The sequence below is a fragment of the Pogoniulus pusillus genome, chromosome 3 (genome assembly GCF_015220805.1).
Source record: "Pogoniulus pusillus isolate bPogPus1 chromosome 3, bPogPus1.pri, whole genome shotgun sequence".
In the NCBI taxonomy this organism is placed as follows: Eukaryota; Metazoa; Chordata; class Aves; order Piciformes; family Lybiidae; genus Pogoniulus; species Pogoniulus pusillus.
Genome location: NC_087266.1, coordinates 50,099,366 through 50,120,270, shown reverse-complemented (window position 1 = coordinate 50,120,270; position 20,905 = coordinate 50,099,366). Strand labels below are relative to the sequence as shown.

Below are 20,905 nucleotides of genomic sequence, written 5' to 3'. Positions count from 1 at the left end.
TTTTCAGAGACAATGCACTCAGCTGCTAGCAGCACCATCCTATATTTGAAAGCAGGAGGGCCAGGTTGTCCTGTCATTCTCACTGTATGTGCTGTCACTCTGCATCCAGATCTCAGCCCACAAGGCTGAGAAGATAGCCACAGCCATGGGGCTGTACCTCAGGATTAAGACACGGTTCAAAACATTTAGGCCCATCTTTGCTGAGAGGTTAGTGACCAAATTCTGGAAGAGGATCAGCCACTCCATTTCTGAAACAGATGAGCTCTTACTCATGTGTCATGTGTTTAATTTTGACAAGTGAAGTTATCATGAGGATGAATGGGATGAATCACAAGGACCTGAAACAACTGAATACGAAAGAGCCCTGGGGAGCACACCAATATCCTGTGAGAGATTTGTCTTTCTTGAGCCTTCCAATCTGTATATGCAGTGTTCCTGGTTTAAAAAAATCACAGGCTTTGACAAGGTGGCCTCATCCCTTCACTTTAAGGCTCTGGCAAAGAATAAATCTTGCATCAGCTCTTACAGATAACTCAGCTTGTTAAAAAGGATCATGTATGAGAAAAAAAAGCTTTCAAAAACTGAAGACAATAAAAATCTATTTTATTTGCAAAAACGGCAATAATTTGGAGGCTTTGGGGGAAAATTAAGGTTTTGAAGAACAGGCTATATTTCATCACTGTTTTAGAGAGGTTTTCTCTTAGCAACTATTGCATAAAGGGCACTCCAGAAGACACATCATCTTCATTGTAACCCTCATGGTTTCAGTATAAGTCCAAACAGGATGCACCCACAAGTGTTGAGAGAGACGGCTGTTACTGTACTACTCTCCATCATTTCTGAGAGATCATGGAGAACAGGAGAGCTGCCTGAGAACTGGCTAAAAGGCAGCTCCAGTCTTCAAGAAGGGCAAGAAAGAATATCCAAGAAATTACAGACCAGACAGCCTCACGTCCATCCCTGGAAAAGAGGTGGAGCAACTCATTCTAGAAGTCATCTCTAAGCACATGGAAGAGAAGGTTATCAGGAGTAGCCAACGTGCATCTACCAAGGGGAAATCACGTTTGACTGATGTGACAGCATGTCAGAGTAGTCAAACATGGTGTGACTGAGTGGCTAGGTGAAGGGAGAGCAGTGGGAGTTGTCTGCCTTGACACTGTAGATAAGCTCAGGAAGCGTGGGTTTGGAGAGTGTACCAGGAGACAGCTAAACGATAGAGCTCAGAGAGTTGTGATCACTGGCACAGAGTCCAGTTGGAGGCCTGTAACTAGTGGTGCTCTCCAGGGGTTAGTACTGGGTAGTCTTATTCAATACCTTCATCAGTGACCTGGATGAGGGAACAGAGTATACCTTCAGCAAGTTTACTGACGATGCCAAGCCGGGGGGACTGGCTGATACAACGGGAGGCTGTGCTGCATTCAGTGAGATCCAGACAGACTGGAGAGCTGGGCAAAGGCAAACCTTTGTCTGGAGAGGAACACCCCCATGTGCTAGTACAGATTGCAGTTGACCTGATGGAAAGCAGCTCTGTGGAGAAGGGTCTGGAAGTCCTGGTGGGCAATAAGTTGTCCATGGGACAACAATGTGCCCTTGTGGCCAAGGGCAACGATATCCTGGGGTGCATTAAGAAAAGTGTGTCCAGCAGGTTGAAGGGTTGGTATTGAGAATGAGACCATCTCTTTTCAGGGGTGACCTATGGTAGGATGTGGGACAATGGGTACAAACTGGAACACAAGAGGTTCCACCTCTACATCAGGAAAAACTTCTTTACTGTAAGGGTGACAGAGCACTGGAACAGGCTGTCCAGAGTTGTGGAGTCTCCTCCTCTAAAGACTTTCAAAACATGCCTGGGTACATTCCTGTGTAGTCTGCCCAAGCTGAACCTGCTTTGGCAGGTTCCTCTCTCAAGATATCCTCTTCAACTCCTACCATTCTACCGTTACAGTTTTGAGATTTTAAGCTCTCAGTTGAAACTACCAACTTGAAGTACTGTGTATTTACCACCTAACTTCAGGAAAAAAAAGTTGCACAAACCAATACACCAAGCAAGCAGGCAGATGGACTGAAAGGTGCGATTTTTTTTCCCACACAAAACTTACACCACATCCTAACTTAAACCATGATATGTAAGATCTTCTCTATTTAATTGACGCTGCCTTAAATGAAACTCAAATGCATCCTGCACAACAGGGAAAATATTGAAGTTTTGGTAGGACATATGGAATCACTTTGGTTGGAAAAGGCCTTTAAGATCATCAAGTCCAAACATTATCTAACTCTACCAAGGGAAGTTCTAAGCCATCTACCTCAGCACCACATCTATAGCTCTACCTGTAAATCAAATAACATGCAATTGCATGGGTTTGTCAGGGGAAGACTGCTACAAGCATCACTGGTACCGAGACCTGAGAAAGACAGAGGCAACTTTAACTCAGTTTTGATTTACATAGAAGGCTTTTTGGACCACCTAGAAAACAAAGGTTCACAACAGATGGTCTCAAGAGAAATGCATCTCCATGGCTCCAAAAAAAAAACATCATTACCTTTGTAGTTCTCAGTTGTGAAACACTTTCCACCCACTTTTCAGTTTTCTGGACAAGAGCAATGCAGCTCAGTGATTTTTCCAGTTACCCGAGCACAAATGCCTGGAAGCAGTGCATGTTCTGCCATTCAGGCACTGCACCAAAATGAGATTCTGACCGTATTCTACTGCAGAAACTTCAGGCAGGTAAAGCGAGATCAAAAAATAACAAGTCACAACCCAAAGAAATATTATGTTACCTTGAGGTTACTTGCATAAAGTTCAGGAAGACAAGCTGCCTCAGGTCTTTAACAGCTCCACAAAAGCACTGCTCATACAAAGCAGTGCAGCTACTATGCCATATTCCAGTGTCAATGTTGTAGGGAAGTTAATTTTATGTGCAAATTCAGGTAAATGTGAAGCTGGAGTTCTCAGTAAGAATAAACCAACAGCTCTGAAAACTATTAAACAAGTATTACATCACACTAAGACTTTTGTCAAAGTTTCAGAATTAACTCCCTCCTTAAGACCTGTGCATCAGACTTCCTTACAGAGCTTTGGGGTAGCAAAATGATCTTCATCCCTCCATCTTGCCCGCAGACCTCCCATATACTATCAAGCAATTTTCCTTCCAGAACAGATGTGGGTTTGGTACTTTTTGTACTGATCAATTCCTGTTTGCATTTGGGAAGCATAAACACACAACCTTTTGAAGGTAATCGCATTGGATGATTTAATTACTGCAATCCAATTACTTTCATCTCCTTCCCACATTCAAATGTTTCAGTAACAGAAGTTATTAGGAAGATCCTCATTAAATTAAAATACAGGCTTGCTATGCAATAAGTGACTCGGTGGAACTATCCTAAAAATACCCAGTAGATCCACTATTTGCAAGAAAGCAACCCTCCAGGTCCCTTCTAAATTGTCCACACTGCAAAGGTGAATAACAAGAACCTGCCAGGTCATCTGCCCATTCCTAGCTGCTAAGTTGGAACATCTGTCTAGCAGAACACAGGAGTTTCCCCTCCCTGTCCCCCCAGAAGCTGCTATAGGCCATCATCTACCTTGAAGGTAATTTTTAAGTTATGCATTCTTCACTCATTAATTACTTGACAGATAATAAAGTAAGCCTATGCTTTTGAATTTATGAAGTGAATGATGGACAGGCTCATTTTCAGTATGCATACCCACAGCATGGCTTGGCTAAAAACCTATAATAATATTTAGGTAAATATACAGGAAAAAAAACTATATTTAATCCCAAGCACTAAATTAAGTCCCAAGATGAAATTTACCAAAATGAAATGCTAGTGTGCTGCAGCAGAAGGGAAGAAGAGTAAAGCTGAAGAAAATTCTCTTTCTGTTCTGAAATGAGTACAGCACCTGAGAGGAGAGATGAATACAGAAGAAAAAAACATCATAAAGAGCTATGGAGGAAGATGAGAGATCCTGGCTTACACAACTGTATCCTTAGGCCTCAACTGATTTTTTTCAGATAAATGTTTTCCTTGGTCAACTACCCAGTGCAGCACCTACTAAATTATGCCCTTACTGCAGGGGAAGGAACCTACACTTCCACATCCATCGCGTGATGCTTTCTCTCAGCATGTTCATTTCTGGACGCAAGCCATCTGCACCATCTACTGCAAGAGGCTGTATTGAATCATTAACTGTGAAGTAGTGACGCTGCTTCTTGGAGGGCATTTGATGCATTAAATAGAGTACAACCATTCACTGTTTGAGAATCCTAGTGTAAGGAAAATAGGGACCTAGTTGTAAAGAAGACAAGAGCATACACAGCCTGTGAAAGTGTTACTTTCTCCTGACAGTATAATTATCACATTCAGTCAGAAAGCACCTAACATTTAATTCATAAAACACAAAGTTGCATGCAAAAAAAAGTAGTTTCTTGGGTTTTGAGAAGACCATTAATCATATCCTGACATAGATGAACTCCTTTCCAGGCAAGCAAGCTGTTAAGTCCTAACATCCACCCAGTTCCCATAAAGTTGTTTCTCTCAATTTTCACGTTCTTTGTCACTGCATGACTTTCATTAATCATTTCTCTGGTTCTGGTCTTTGTGCCCAAAACCAACCAAAACTCCCAAAACTTCAAAGAACCAAATCAAACCCCAGCCCAACTCGCACACTTGCGTGGTGTAGGTGAGTTCCTTAGCCAACAATCAGGACAATCAGCTGGGCACGCACAGCTGCAGATGCTGAAGGCTTACTGAGAAGTCCTCTCTAAGCACAGACAGGCTTTTGTTTTTCAAATACTGACGAACAATTATGGCACTGTTTTTTCAGAAACACCAAACACATCTACTTGGAGTATTTGTGTACTCTGCACCACACCAAGAAGTCTCTGGAAATGCTCTCCTTAAAGCATCAAGGGCTTTCTGCAAAGAATCCCATTTACAGTTCCTCTAGTTTATCACTGAAGTTGATAAAATGTTCCCTCAGCCTTTCTGCTCATGGTCCTTTTCTTCTCAGGGTAGCCTGACTCAGAGATATTGTCTCTGGCCTCAAACAAATGCAATTCCCACCTGCTTTGCTCTACTTGAGTAGGCTAGAAGCCACTCTGTTGCTTTAACCCAGCAGACAACTTTAACTGGAGAGTCACAGTACTCAGAGAAGGAAAACAGCAAGCCCAGTTAGTGTCAGCAGCAAGGGAGGGAGAAAGCAGGGCAAAGCAATACAAATCCAGCCCTATTCTGCAATGTTTGTTTTTCATTTGCAGAGTAGCTGCAGTTTTGAAGTGCCATGACAGTGGTCCTCAGATTTCTTCTTAATGTACATACAGAGGAGTGCCCCATGAGATGCCACCAAAGCCCAAACCTCTGACCATGGTTTTGAGGTTACCTGGCATTTCAAGGGCTACCAAGACAATCACTTCGTAACCTCTGTGCCCTGGCAGTGAGCTGTGTGGGGGGATGGAAGTTAACGCAAATGAACAGAAACTGTCTTCAAATCTGTACCACAAGACTGAACACCATAACCTGAATTTTAAATTCTATTATCAAAAAAAAACTCAAACACCTCAAAACAACCCCAGCACTCTCAAACGTGCAGTGCCTCTTCACATTCAGCTACTTGCACAGAGCTTTGACGCAGCTCTCCCATTCTTCAGCATTCAAACTTGTTCTGTGCTAATTTTGTTCTATCATCTTTATGGTAATTAACTGTACATTTAAATGAATATACTCTTGCTCTTGTGTTTCAAGATTAGAAGTTTCTGTTGTCTCTACTTTCTCTACTGGTTACTTGCTATATTCTCCCATAATTTTTTACATGCTTCCTCTTCAAGATAATTTTTCCAGTCTCCTGGGAAAGCTGTTCTTGTGTCCTGTTCTCCTTACCTGTCTTCCAATCCCTCTAATGAGGCAATATCCTGTCTGAACTAGTGTCATCTGTACCAAATGCATCAATCCAGACACAGGCAAACCTACTGAATTATAAGAGCATTATCATTCTTTTCTTTAACCATCTTCTCCCCCTACGTAGCCTAGCAGCCTTTGCTTATTTGGCAGCATATGGACTTGGCTTTTATTCACACTGGCATGATTTAGAAGCTCACAAAACATGGATGAGAGGGAAATGTATACATTTCAGTATTAGATTCTCTCTGTAACACACTGCTATTCATTTACTATGGTCTCCTGCAGTTCTTCACAGCTCTCCAGACCCAGTCAGTTTACCAGCTAATGTGGGGTAGAGAACTGGTCCAGACTGCACCAGTAAAGGAGGCACAAAGGATTCATCAGCTACGGCTTCTGGGGCAATCCCAGAACAACGTATTTCTGGCAAGAAAGGTGGAAAGAAAATGATAAAGGAGAGCAGCTGGCAGAAGCAATCACATGCCAAGGAAAATCTTAACAGTATATACCACACTTTCTCTTTGGGAAGACAGGACACGAAAGCCATGTCCATTACATAAATGCAGGGGGGACACATGATCAACTCTTTCTTCAGGTATGCAAAGGCATATTATTTGAATATGTGAAACAGTGCAACATACCACAGTGCAGTTTTGATGGAACTGCCTAATGACAGGACATTGCTGCTTAGGTGACTGCTAAGAATCCACCAAACCAGCGACGCCAGCAGCAGCTTCAGTTCATTTCTCTAGCAGTTGCCTTTTAAGTAACTTCGAGTTTGCAACAAGGAACAGCCTCCAGTTCACAAAGAGGCATTAAACTATTAAAACGTCATTAGTGGCATCTTGTTACTAGCTTACTCTACTGACTTATTTTTGTCTAAAGTTACAAGAGTCCTCTGCAATTGCAGTCCAGCTGTTGTCTTAGCTTGCATTCTCCACATCTTTACTGTTGCCATTCAGAGGGGAAATACTAGTATCACCTCGAAAGAAACAGATTCAAGGCCATGAGAACAAATCAGTTCTAAAGATCTGCTACTCTGTTTTGCAGCCCCTCACATTTTAATCTTATTCCAAGCTAATACGAAAGGCAACATCCTGAAGTTCAAAAGTACTATGTACTTACTAGGTCATGCTATTGGACATGGTGGTCACAATGCAGGTGTCAACATTTATATACTCACCAGAAGCAGGGATTGGATAAACAGTACTTTCAAAGCAAGGATTTTCAACATTGTTGCTGATTTAACTACTGAGCAACTGTAAATGATTGCTGGAAAAAGCTGATTCAGCTTGCCTCACTCTGAATAAAGACTCCTTTCTGTAAGCTGCCTCCCCAGGCTGTCAAAATTCAGACAGGTAAGGATTCTTGAATTCACACAAAAGAACACTGACAGCTGACAGATATGGAGATGTAAAAGAGATATAAACTGTTTTATAACATACCACCACAGAGCTCGTTTGCAACAACAGAAGAGCACAGGTGTGTGAATGAAGTGCACATCATTCACTGCACTACACTATGCTCCAAGTAAGCACTGTATGACCCATCCCTGTCGTGGTCAGGATGGTGTCACGCCTGTTACTACTGCTAATAAATCAGACAATCCTCTTTAAATAATTGTAATAATTTGGAGAGCAAGTATATAGAGAGACTAGGCTAGTAACAAGAGGGTGATTATTACAGTTTCTTTTTAGGAAAGGGCACAACTTCGTGTCATTGGTTTTTAAGTAGTAATCTCATAGTGGGGGCGAGTTACTTGATGAGGAGTTGCATGCACATAAACACAGCTTGGTTTACACCACTTCCTTCAGCCTTGTGGCCTTCTGGAAGAAGATGATTAGTTAGCATAAGACTGGATAATATGAAGAAAGGTATCCAAAGTAAAGAGTTTGGGTCATTCAAGGATCATTGGAAGCAGAGGATGGCAAAAGACTACGGCAGACTACTTAAAACATAGGAACCGAAGAAGTCCAGTAACCTACTTCCAGGTCGCACACTTAAAAGCTTAGAGACATCTTACTGTACTCACATCAGTTCTCACAGTCATCCCACTGTCTGCTCCTCTGGCATCCTTTGTTTCAATGCACATTTCAACCAAGCTATTTCTTTCCCTGGAGTTTCTGCTCCAGCACTTTGGTTGGGCAAGAGCTGACAGTGATTTACAGGTCCTGCTAGCCCCGGCCTTTTAAAATACTCATTCTGCTGGCGAGAACATAGGCTTCAGATGTTTTACGTGTGTGGGTAAGCTGCAGATACTCCCTCCACATCTCAGTCCTGTTTTCAGAAACACCCAATAACCGGCAGGTACCAGACTACCAAGGTCACCTCTCCTAGGCAGTAAAGAGTCTCAAGCATTTGTACACTCCCAAGCAACTGCAGAGGAAGCCCACATACCTGCTGAAGCAGCTGTTGCCAACAAGTCTATTGAGGCTTTGAAGTGGTGAGGCAAAGGCAGATATTGCCGATCCTTCCACCTCATTGCAAAGGATATCATCTCTTCATATTTGATTTTCATTTCTTTACTGCTTGTAGCATCCCAGCCCACACCTTCACTGATTCTTTCTCTATTATCCAAAACAATTGAATGCATTTCAATGGCATTTAAAATGCAGTAATAAACAAGGAATTACTATTGGTTGCTTCTGGGAAAGGAGCTGCTGGAACATGGATGGATGCAGTTTTCAGAAAGCAACATCTGGTAGACAAAAGCAGGCAAACACACCAAACACCTTTCACCAAGGCACAAGGAGTTTTTTAACCAGACTTCTGGAGCCAGTGCCTTCTCTGACAGAAGCTGCCTCATTTTGCTTCTGTATCAGATGATCAGTGGATACTGGTACTTGAGAGCATTCAGCGTAGAACCATTAAGGTGGGAAAAGACCTTTGAGATCATCAAGTCCAACCATAATGCAACTACCATGACCTCTAAAGCTACTTGGAAGCTCTGTGTAACTGCAGCTTCCCATAGTAATATGATAACTTCCTCAAAGGGCTTAGAGGGGCAAATGAAAGCAATAAAATATTTTTTTTCCTCATAACAACCATTTCTCTTAAGGATTCTCTGCTTATTGAAAAAATCCAATCATTTCAGCATCAGCAGGGGTGTGCAGCTACTCTGAGTTCATGCAGGAAGGACACAGGCTGTCTTTGAATTTTAAATTGATAGGAGAGAGTCACTGAAAAAAAAATAATAAACAGGAAGGTGAGGAAAGGAGGGAGTACACTGAGAAGAGCTGTGTTAGAGATAAAACATGAACAAGCAGTGGAGAACAAGTACAAATGATACAAAGCCTGCATCAAGGATGGCAGTGAGCATCTATTCCACTAACCCCCATGAAAGAAAACAGAAACAGCAGTGTTTTGGTAATAGTAGATCTATCCAAATGGAGGCAACAGGCTTAACATAAACCCTTCAAACTCCCAAACTCTACCCAGTTGCTGTGGTATCAAGGTAGTTTTGTGCATAAGGTTACCAGTTGCACACTTTGCATTTATTTATGAAGCAGCTTGCTGGTGAAGGACTGGGTAATGAAAACTCTTCCAGCTGCACTTGACAACGGAGCATTTCCCTGTATGTAATCTCCAAGTACTTTCCATGTTAAGTATTTCCCACATTAAGGCTTCTCCAGACAGCATGCTTGCACTTAGCTTGGTACCTCATAGATGTGAAGGTTGTGTTTTGCTGCCTGGGACACTGAGCCCATTAGGCATCACTTTTCTCTTAATGGACAGTACTTGCAAGTTTTATTTTTCTTTTTGCATTCCAAAGTTCATTATCTATCAGTAAGGAGTAAGCATAGAGGAAAATAAGCCAAAGCTTGAAAAGAGAAGTCATGACTTTTGCTTTTGGGCTACAGACAAACCTGGCATCAACAGGAACCAGAACATAAACCTGAGTGTTCAGTAACTGTTGCATGGCTCCGGGCTGATCTCTCTGCTGAAAGTCTGTCAGGGTCATTTACCAGTTGATACTTTAAAAACATGATGAGGTATTCATCTATTCCCTCTCATCTACTGGCAGTTGCAGAAGTCAGCAAGAAGAGATATGTTTATAAGTCTGATTCATTTCCTGGAGGAAAGAGGCTCTGCCCCTCTTCAGAAATGGTTTAGAGCCTATACATTGTGCAACCAGTCCCTGCTACATAATACACTGTGCCAAATATAGTGGTGTACTACTCACTGCAGTTGATACTTCCTAGCTAGCTGCTTCCTCTTCTTGCTCCTACTGAATAAATCCAGCATGTGCCTGTTCTTACTAGCAGTTGCAGGTAATGCAGTCTCAAAAACTCCTATTACTCCTGACTTCACATGCAACACAACCTAGAGACAATAACAAACAGGCTTTTGCTCAACAAATGGACTAAAAGCTCTAGCTGCTAAGGCAGCACAAAGAATGGCCCCCAGGCAAGGCTCCGGTAGACCTGATATGCACTTCTGGAGCTTAGTTATAGTCATTCTAAATGTATAGGACATAAAATAAGGCTCAGTGGAAGAGAACAAAACACATCATTGCACTGCATACCAACTTCTTTATTCCAGTCATCAAATAACTTTAGCTCAGGCCTAGGGTACAATAAAGACAAAGGTGTTGATGTTGATTTGACACACACATTGTCTTCTCACCCCAGTTAGTGCCGAGCCAGCCTTAGTCCTCTTTTCTTCCTGTCAGTGCTATGACACTGTCCTACTTCAGTCTCCAGTTGTTATTAGTACTTGTTTCTGCCTGTGCTGATATACTGAAAGCATAGACAATATACTTGTGCTGGTAAATTGAAAGCATAAACATCATTCCTCTCTAGAAGTCAAACACCGGGCACTTAAGCAAAGCCTTTTCACCTCCCCTCAAGCTTCTGGCAGCCAAAAATGCAGACTGCATTGAGCTGATGCCTGAGCAAGGACTCTTGTACCACAGGAGCTTGAAGCAATGGAAGCCAGCAGGATAAGGGCAGGTACAAGGGCTGAATGCCTGACATTGGAGAACAGCACAATTATGAGCTTTCCTACTGGGCTTCCAGTAACTGCATGAGTGCAGTAAGCCTTTGACAGCAGCTTATGGATGGTGGAGCTGCTGAAATGGCTAGTAAAATAAAGGCATGTTTTGCAAGTCCAGCCAAGACACCATGTAGAGAATCTTCCCTGCCACCAGAATGGTGCAGCAGTGTTTAGTAAAAGCTAGGCTTTGTCCTTAATATCAAAGCAGAACAGATGCCCTCAGAAATTCAGCTTTGATTCTATCCTACGCACACGGTGCTGCAAAACATGAGGCCTTCATTATGACAATTCTAACCACTTGTAGAATGACTCCTTAATCCACATTTGCTCTAGCACAACACAAAGCTGAGAGGGAGGAGTTTCTCTGTATCATATGGCAAAGCAAAGATGGAGTAAGAGAACGAGAAGATGCAGCTAACAACACTAAAGATCAAGAAGAAAATATGTGAAGCAAGGACAATCCAGTGCATAAGCAAAATGACAGCAAGCTACTTACAGTATCACAGTATCACCAAGGTTGGAAGAGACCTCACAGATCATCAAGTCCAACCCTTTACCACAGAGCTCAAGGCTAGACCATGGCACCAAGTGCCACGTCCAATCCTGCCTTGAACAGCTCCAGGGACAGCGACTCCACCACCTCCCCGGGCAGCCCATTCTAGTAGCCAATGACTCTCTCAGTGAAGAACTTTCTCCTCACCTCAAGCCTAAATTTCCCCTGGTGTAGCTTGAGGCTGTGTCCTCTTGTTCTGGTGCTGGCCACCTGAGAGAAGAGAGCAACACACACCCCCCCCCTCCTCCCCCCCCTACAAATGTAAGCAGCTGTCATTATCAGTTTCACAGCACAGATTTTTGTTTCCGACATAGATAAAAGGGGCAAAATAATTAATGAGGATCTGTCTCTTAAAAGGGCTCACATTACATAGTTTTCTCAGGTAAACACCAATTGCAGTAAATGAAAAGGCAAATCTCTTCTGGATCTTTGTGTAATAAACTGGCCTAGAAACATATGAGCAAATACCTTCATGAATAATGAATTAAACACTCGACCTTGCACTGTCAGCTGACATCTGCAAGGAAAGAAACCTCAGTGTAGACATTCGTGGAGAAGCATCCAAATGAGAGGATAAATCTGTAAGATAAGCTTGGCCATACTGCTTCAGAAAGGCCAAACAGCAACAAAAAGACAGACATCGAAACAGACTAAAGCTCTCCTGCTTCACCTTGTCTAGTGTCGTGATAAACCTAGTGGACTTCTCTTTCAGTTAGTGTATGTGCTTTATTCCAAATCACAGGTAAGTTAAACAGTGTGGAAGCCAGAGACTGTTGGCACACATCTAAATCTCAAAACCACTGTACCAGGAAGATAAGTACCGCTGCTCTGAACCAACACCAAAACCCTCTCTCATCTCTCATCCCCAGCATCACAGAATCACAAAAGATATGGGGCTGGAAGGGACCTCGTAAGATCATCTGGTCCAATCCCCCTGCCAGAGCATGATCACTTATACCAGATCACATAGGAATGCATCTAGGCTGTGTTTTCGCTGCACCTTATTGCCTTTTAAGCTAAAGCAATAGCTTTAGCATAGACTTATGATTAGACCTTAGGAGAGCTTTAAAAAGAAAGAAAAAAACAACAAAAAAGCTGTTTACTTTACGACCTTAAGATACTCCACAAGGCAAATGCACCACCTGCTTAAGACTACAATTAAGTCTTTATTTGCTGTGAATAGGTGAATTCGAAGCATAAGGTAAATTTATCAAGTTTGTGCTCACTGCTGGAGGTGCAAAATGTCATTATCTGTCACTATCTAAACGCAGGCAAGGATCTTCTCTCCACAGCACCCTGTCCTCAAGGGATATATTTGCTCTGTCACTTGAATCCAGATAATTGTAATACAGATAATTCAGCCTGGTGGCAAATTAGGCCAATTCTCATTAGGATAGCCTTTCCTCAGCTTTCTGTCTGTAGGACTCAACCCCTAAAGAAACTGTGATTACAGACTTGTAAAGGTCAAAAGCATCGCCTTCTGGGACCAATCGATGGGTACTGCCAGTTTGAAAACCTGCAAAGAACACCAATCTTTCACATCACAGTAAGAGGAAACAGTACAGGACTCAGAGAATAAAAACCAATGTTAGACCAAAACTGCTTTGCAAAGTTGGCAGCAGAACTGCAGTACTCATCTATGCAGAACTGTGCTTTGGCACTGCCTTCGATTCAGTGCTCAAAACCTCTAGTTCCCCCGAAAACTTAAGTGACGAATGCACATGGTATGACAAGCAAAGCCCATATGTTCACAGCCTGGCCGAGGTTAGTCACACAACGCTAGCTCCTGCAGCCTGGCTGAGGAGAAAAACCCAGCACATTCCTTTTAAAAGCCAGCCTCCACAGCCCCATCTAAAATTCCATCCGTCTAATTTGCCTGCTTTCCGAGTCAAATATCCAGTTTGACTACCACTTGAGTGCTGTTCCAAGCCATCAGGTGTGCACACTGTGACATATGAAGAACCCTGAGAGATGCATACAGTGTCATGATTATGTAAAGCTCCTTCCCCAGACGACTGCCTGGTAAACTTGCCATCTCCTGCTTCTCTTTCACGAAGTTGTCCTTTTTTGTCTCCAGATTTGATCCAGCCTTGCTGCAGTATGTGCCATGCTTGTGTGGATCACAGTTTTATATTTACATGGAGTATTTATTATTGCCTGGTTTATAGTTTCCCCCATTTACTGCATTTCTTACTCAAAATCATAAAGAAAGAAAGAAGTTTTATTTTCTCTTTCCTAAAGTGACCTATGCTGAACAAGGCTCTGCTGAACAGTGTCCCACGGCACGTGGCTATTCTCAGCACCCCACAGTCACTGCTCCTGTCCCCTCCCATGGTGCCCCATCCCAGCCTGCCACATCCTGCAGCACCACGGTCGTAGCCATCCCTACCTCACACCATCTGCAGAAGGGAAACAGCTGCACTTGTTCTTGTTCCTGTCTTTTCAACAGACTACGCTAGGGGCTACGGCAATTCTCATACAACCCCTGGACAAATACACACAGATGCTGGCAGAGTTCTACATAAAACCACTCATATTTGACAGATGCATGATGGAAGCACTATGGGCAAGGCAACTACAGACGGATCCTGGGTTGCTGTTACACAGATGGTCTTCCAGTGTGTGAAAGGTTACAGGGCACAGAGCAGAAGACAGTTGTTTTCCTCAGGGCATTATGCATCACTTACCAAGCTTTCAGAACTCCTGAATACAGAAGCCGCAGGCACACACACACACTCACACGCCTGCCTTACACCCTCCCACTCTCTTTCCCATTTGCTCATTGAGGCACCAAGTACATTGTGACTTCTCTTAACACTGTTACAACAACGTTATACAAAACCTGCGCCACTTGTGAGCGATTCTCTTGCATGTAGTATCACATAGCTGAAAGATGTTGCTGGGCACAGACCACTGTAAGCAGATACCATCCAGGAAACAGCGCAGCTAGAGAGAAGGACAGAGTCTGCCGGTACGGAGGGCAAACAAGCTACTGACATATTTCCATTGTGCTACAATTTCACATGCTATTTGAGACCTTCAGTCTGCTACGTGACTGTCAACGAAAGGCCAGTCTTGCTGAATTAGCCTGGTAGCTGTGAACGAGTTGCAATTCCTTTATTTCAGTGCATTGCAACCATTCTGTGTTGCAGTCTCACTGCCTCATCTAGGTGTGTTCAGCAGTTAAAAAATAAAATCAAACAACAAATGTGCTGCAACAGCACATTTTCAGTTATCTGCTGTCTCTGTGCTGCGCATACTCCACAGGGCTGCAGGGCACACACAGAAGCAGTATTGTGCAGTCTCCTCTTGGCAAGCATTGCTCTGCTGCAGAACTGGAGAGACTGCAGAAGAAGGTCACCAGGCCTGAGACAGGAGACATGCTGAGGAGAGATTCGGTCTCTGTATAAGCAGATGCCACTGAAACTAAGACCGGGTTCATGGAAAGCATGAAGGGAACCAAAAAGTGGTTAATATGGGAGGTGGATGCACCAACACAAAACTTCCTGCAACAAGAGCATTGCTCAGCAGCTGGCAGCAAAAGAGGCTACCACAGGGCAAGTGGAAGGTCTGTCACAAGGAGCTCTTATTCCAAATCCAGCTTGTAAGATAAGATACATGTCACTATGCCTTTCATATAAACTATAAGCATCCCTGATTCTAAATGCTCAAGCACCTAATGCTGCACTTCATTGTAAGTCTTAACTGTACTGCTGAAACTGGGTGTACAAGTCAGGGTCCAAACCATGTCACATCATGTTCTTGCAGCTGCCACCTTGCAGGTTAGTTTGTGCATTGATCTGCATGAGCTAGCAGTTGCACAACAGCTCGAACCAGAAAGACAAATGTCTGTGCATTGAGTACATAAGGAGAGGGATGAACAAACTCTGGCAAACTTCAACAAGTAGTGCCACAAAGTACCACAGAATCTTCAAACAAACAAAAAAATTACTGAGGAGGGTTTATGATCCCCAACGAGGTCTCAGCAGAACATTTCATGTGCTAGCCCCAGGACTTTGGCATCTCAACAGGATACATGTTAGTCAAATCAGCAACAGTTATTTTTCAACATCTGCAACAATTTCTGATTCCAAGAGCTCTTGGACGCTCTGTCTTCTCCTAAACCTCTTGCCAGCATCCACTTTCACTCAAAACAGCCAGCACTAACCTCCACCATAAGTTTTATTCCAAATTCAGCCATCAAACTGGAACACGTCAAATTAGTTTTAAAGAATTCAGAGGGAAAAAGTTGCACCTACAACAGGAGGTCTCTTACAAACCTTTGCGTTGCATGTGGAGTTTGTTTTCTCTGAACAATGTCCTTGGTTGCTGATGTCTTTACGAAAATGTAACCTCCAGGCAAGGACAGGCCTTTTTCACACCTGTGAAGAGCATGCACACCTTCTGCAATAGCCCGAGTGTGAAATCTGCAGGCTTCAATGGATGCACATGCATAGCATCAAAATCAGTTCTCACACCACCTGCACTTATGCAGCAAAGCAACAGTCACACACAAAGTGCAGCAACCATCAGTGACATAACCCTGTACTTAGATGAGAATTACAGACATCTATTGCAACTGAACTGCTGGGCAAAGCACTCACTTCACTTTCTACTACTCTACTGTGGAAGAGAGGAAACCCAGACAGTTTACTGAGGGTCTGCAGTTCCTCGTGTCCTGCCTGCATGCAGTACCAAGTGGAGAATCCAATCTTTGCATCAGAAGTATTTCACAGGCACAAAGTGTAATGCTCTGTGCTTTATGCCCTGGAGCTGGACAAGAGAATCACAGAGAGCAAAAGATTGCTCTTGAAAGGTGGAAAGACCACATTTCTCCATGATAGAAGGCATGTCAGCAGGACATCAAAGAACTCCTGCAGTTCTCATCCCAGATGCACTTCCCATTCTTAATACACCATTAGTGTAGGAAAACTGAGATTTCATCTACACAAGATGGCAATTCATTTTTGGTACACTTTTAAAAGGCTGCTAGCTAGCACACCCAGAAGGCAAGCCTTGGATAGCAACTTAAGTGCACATCTGCATTGAAAAACCTCAAACTGTCAACCAAACCTAAGAATACAAACTTTGCAGCTTTCTCTGTGTGAGATGAAGACACTAATATGAACATAGCTGACAAACAGTCTGGGCTCACAGTGATCCACACAAAGAAGCTGAGACATGTCAGGTTAAAAAGAACTTGAAATGACATAAAGGAGTAGAAAGATGCTGATGAGTGGAGAGTCTCTGTTCTCTCGTTGAAAAGCAAACCCAAAAAAACATTTCCTATGGCACATTCTTCCCCTAGGTTTTGTCACATCCTAGGAGAGTGGGATGCCTGTTTATCAAAAATAAAGGATTTTGACAATTTTCATTTGACTGTGAAAGCTTTTAATTCTCAGTAATACCTTAAGGAGAACAGTTCTTGATCGCAAGACCTACATTTCCAGGGTCTGTGGCATGGAAGTGCAGAACTCCCACCCAAAAGACAGCACATAGTTATGAAGAAAGTTGTCTATATCATCACATGTCCATGCCTACAGTACAGCTCCTGGAATAAAAGACTGCTAGTGGCAAAGTGCAAGTTTACCATGATGACACCTAGCCCATTCCTGCCAGTCTTGCATGGTGACACATGATCAGCACATTGGACACTCAGATGATTTAGCACTCACATCACTGGCAGGCTCTTCAGAAACACAGAAGTGTGCCAATAGCAAGCAGAACTGCCAGCACTGAAAGTTGGATGGATGAGTCAGTGCAGTCTCCCATTGTATCCTCATGCTCAGGTAAGATTAATGGCACTAAATCTTCTCCGAAGCGTGGTGTTAGATGTGCCTGAACTTGACATGCTAGTGACCTACTTTTCAGGCATGCCCAACACCCACTTCTCCCTCTGAAGATAACAAAAGGCAAGGTTGCTTTGCAATTATGAAACAGTAGCACATGCTTTTAACACACAGGAAGCTGACTACATCTGAGGGCCAGATGTACACATGAGGAATATCCCACTTTATTTTCATGTGTAGCACCTAGGGCATTCAAAGCTATGGATCACTCAAAAGTCTACATGTTTGGACACACACGTCTGTGGATTCCACTCATTTGCTGGAAAGTGAAAAGTCTGAGTAAAGCTAATTATTTATTTCTTACAGTCCTCCTTCAATAGATTTATGCATTCTTGGATAACAAATGCTGCCAGTCTTTTAACCTTCACCTGCCTGCACAGGTGGATCCCTCTCCTTAGAAGAAAAAACACAAAATAGAATTACACCTTATCACTCCCAAAGCACTTCAGCTATCATGTAGAGAGACAGAGGATATTCTGTCCTAATAAGATGAAATGGCTAAGATTGGGTTGGACACAAAGCACATCACTCAACTTCTACGACTGACTAGGGTTCAGAAGAGAAAATATGTAGAGCATACAGCTGATGCACACTGAAAACAAATTTGAACCTTGCAGGCTATGTAAAGTTTAGATAATCTGGATAAATATGTAAATCCTCCCCTGAGATTCCTTCTTTCCACCTCTATGACATTTTTAATTGGCAATAGCCACACTATTATTATTTCATTTTCATTTTATTTCCTAAAATGTGTGCATGTAGATGCTACAAATACAATTCAGGGCTACATAATTGATTGCTACACCTGCAAGCTACAGCTGAAACCACTTCTGTGCCTTTACAACCAGGTAAAACCTCTGGTGCAATACTAAATAGAAATTAGAGACCAAGTTTCTGCTTTGAAGGGCTTACAGGTCACATCATGCACTAAATAAAATCTTTAAAGCAGTATCTAGTTGTTGTCTATATTAAGACTACTACCAGCTTCAGCAATATGTTCAGCCAGTGAGCCAAGGGAGAGCCCCCTCTTCGTCTTTGAGTGACCATCCTCCCTGGCCCAAAGAGACTGCTGGAGATGCAAAGTCATTCTAGCAGAAGTTCTCTGCAAAAGGTTCCGAGTATTTCCTTCATACGAGCAGTACACATCACAGGCTGGCAGGCACAACCGACACTCACTTATTTGACTAAGAAGAGACAGATAACATGTCCATAATCATCCTTTAGAGTGTCCAGGAATCTCTGAAAGCTATCCACATTCCAAGGCCATTAAGCAACTCCATCAACGCTAGCACTAAAATGCAGGTCCAAACAGGAAAGGGTACCTTGAGGATCTGCACAAACCTAATTGTAAGACACAAGTATTGAGAGTCTGATGTTATCAAACTATGCTTCCACCCCAAGTACCCTGAAAGCTGCAGGTTTTACTTCCAACCGGTTATTCCTTCCAAGTAAGTTTGGACTCTGAACCTATTGTAAGTCACAATTAAAATGCTGATACAGATGGAAAATGAAAGAAAAAGGCAACAATCAGCATCTTCATGCCTGAACAATAAAATGGACAATCACAGCTTATAGCATCTCAAAACCACTTTAGATCCCTATCAGCACATCTTACAGAGGACTTCTATACCCAGTGTCATCAGTAGGCAGAATGTAAATGACAGACACCAGGGAGTTGCTCTAGCACGGGAATGGTGATGCTCATGAAATAACAGTTTCTTAGTGGGAAACCCCTGGTTCTGCTTCACTACTTGTTTCTTGAACCTGTCATTTTGCTTATTAGTGAAGCAAAGATCTCCCAAAAATTCCCTTCTCCATACAGAAATACCAACTTATCAACCTAGTCTCAAAAATTCATGCCTGGTAAAACAAGCAACGCTACTTATTCTTTTCCATGGTGAGGGGAAAGGCAGAAACAGTGAGACAGGCATACACAAGAGCAAATGGGTTTCAGGAATACTCTCTAATGGATAAGAAGAATCGGCTGAGCAAGCTTTACCAACTACAGTGAGCTGAAACACACTCCAGCTTCATTCGGCTTTGTAATACGTAAAAAAAGTGCAGAAAATAAAATCATGGCAATGCAACACTCTGCTTGAAATACCTTTTACAGTGGACTTGTTTTAAGTAGCTCAGTTACTCTTGCTATGAGGCAGAGTTCATTTGGAGAGGAGAGCTTGGATAAACTTAAATGATGTTAAATTTGCACATATTTGACAACCATCTCAAAACTAATTCACAGTGAGGACAAAATCAAGCTGAAAGCAATACAGACAAGTCCTCCAGAAAGCTAGCAGAGACATAAAAGCAGGGTGACAAGGCACCAGGCATCCAAGAGAAACAGTCCACCAAGGAAAACCCCCCATCAACAACAGAAACAGCAAACCACCAAAATCCTAAGAACAGAATCCTAATCATACATTAATCAATACTTGTATTTCAAGCTAGGGACACAGGTTACACACACACCATGCAGTGGAGCTGCGAAGAAACTTTGCTTGCAATAAGTATTTATGGACTGTCTAAGGAAAACAAGCTCTTACTTTCAAGTCGGGCACTTTCAGGATGGAGTTTGGAAGCTCCAGCTGCAGGGCTGAATTAAGTCTGAGTTCTTTCAAAGAGACAAAGCTGCCTCTGGGCAGCCTCAGATCCAGCGCAGCCCAGCTAAACAGCCTGGAACAGCATTCTGCTTGGCAGCTCTACAACACGGGACTCTACTCCACGATCTTATCGCCGATAAATGGTATTCTTAAACAATTACCAAGAAATCTCTGGAGAGGAGAAATGGGAACCAAAACTACTGTTTTAGCCAGCGCCACCACGATTTTAAGGACAAAGACGTCCATTGCCTCTCTGGCGATTCTTGTGATGAAGGCGATTTCAAATCTCATTTTACCCACGTTAAGTCCCGCAAGTCCCACAACTTTCAGCAACACCCCAGCCCACTCACTGCCCCCTGCCTCACACGGCCTTGGAGAAAAAGGATATCAAGCTGGAGGCCCCTGCCTCAAGCTCCTTCCCCTCCAGGGACAGATGCAGCTGCCTAAAGCGATGTCCCTGCGCTGGATCGCTGCGATCCTGACGTTTGCAAGGGCTCCGGTAGTTGGAATCTACAGTCATAGCAGTGATGGTGGTGGTCTGCCACCTGTCTCGCCGATAACGGTGGAGGGCCTCTATAGCAAGAGCTGTCACCTCCCACTATCACTCGTCCGTGACGGCAGACCACCAGCGCAGGACCCTGGCGGCCCACCACCATCACCGCCGACGAGCGGCGGTGGAAGCCACAAGCCACCGCCACGGCCCCGCGGGACCTGTGGACGCCCGCCCCCCGGTACCTGTCCTCGGAGACGCTGATGACCCCGTCCTCCTTGGGCACTATCGCTGCCATGTTCACCACGTCCTGCGAGCCCTCCACTTTGTTGAGCAGGAGGGGTTTGCGAGTCAGCGCTTTGGGCTGAGTCTCCGCCGCCATGGGCGCCGCGGAGCCGGCGGGCACCGCCGCTGACGGCCGGAGGGGGCTGCGGCCGGGGAAACTAGCCCGTACTGCCGACCCGGACGAGCGACTTGCCGAAGCCGGGCACCGCCGTGGGCTCCGCGGGCAGCAGGA

The 20,905-nt window shown here is 43.6% G+C and overlaps 1 protein-coding gene across 2 annotated transcripts in view; it reads right to left on the bottom strand.

The window, feature by feature from the left end:
• Nucleotides 1-20,899, bottom strand: part of WDFY2 (WD repeat and FYVE domain containing 2) — a 54,914-nt gene extending 34,015 nt beyond the window's left edge. For both annotated transcript variants that reach the window (XM_064176344.1, XM_064176348.1), the window contains exon 1: nucleotides 20,634-20,899. In XM_064176344.1, the coding sequence (XP_064032414.1) occupies nucleotides 20,634-20,770 (137 nt within the window). In that variant the 5' untranslated portion in view covers nucleotides 20,771-20,899. The remainder of the gene's footprint in view (nucleotides 1-20,633) is intronic.
• Nucleotides 20,900-20,905: the final 6 nt, after the last annotated feature.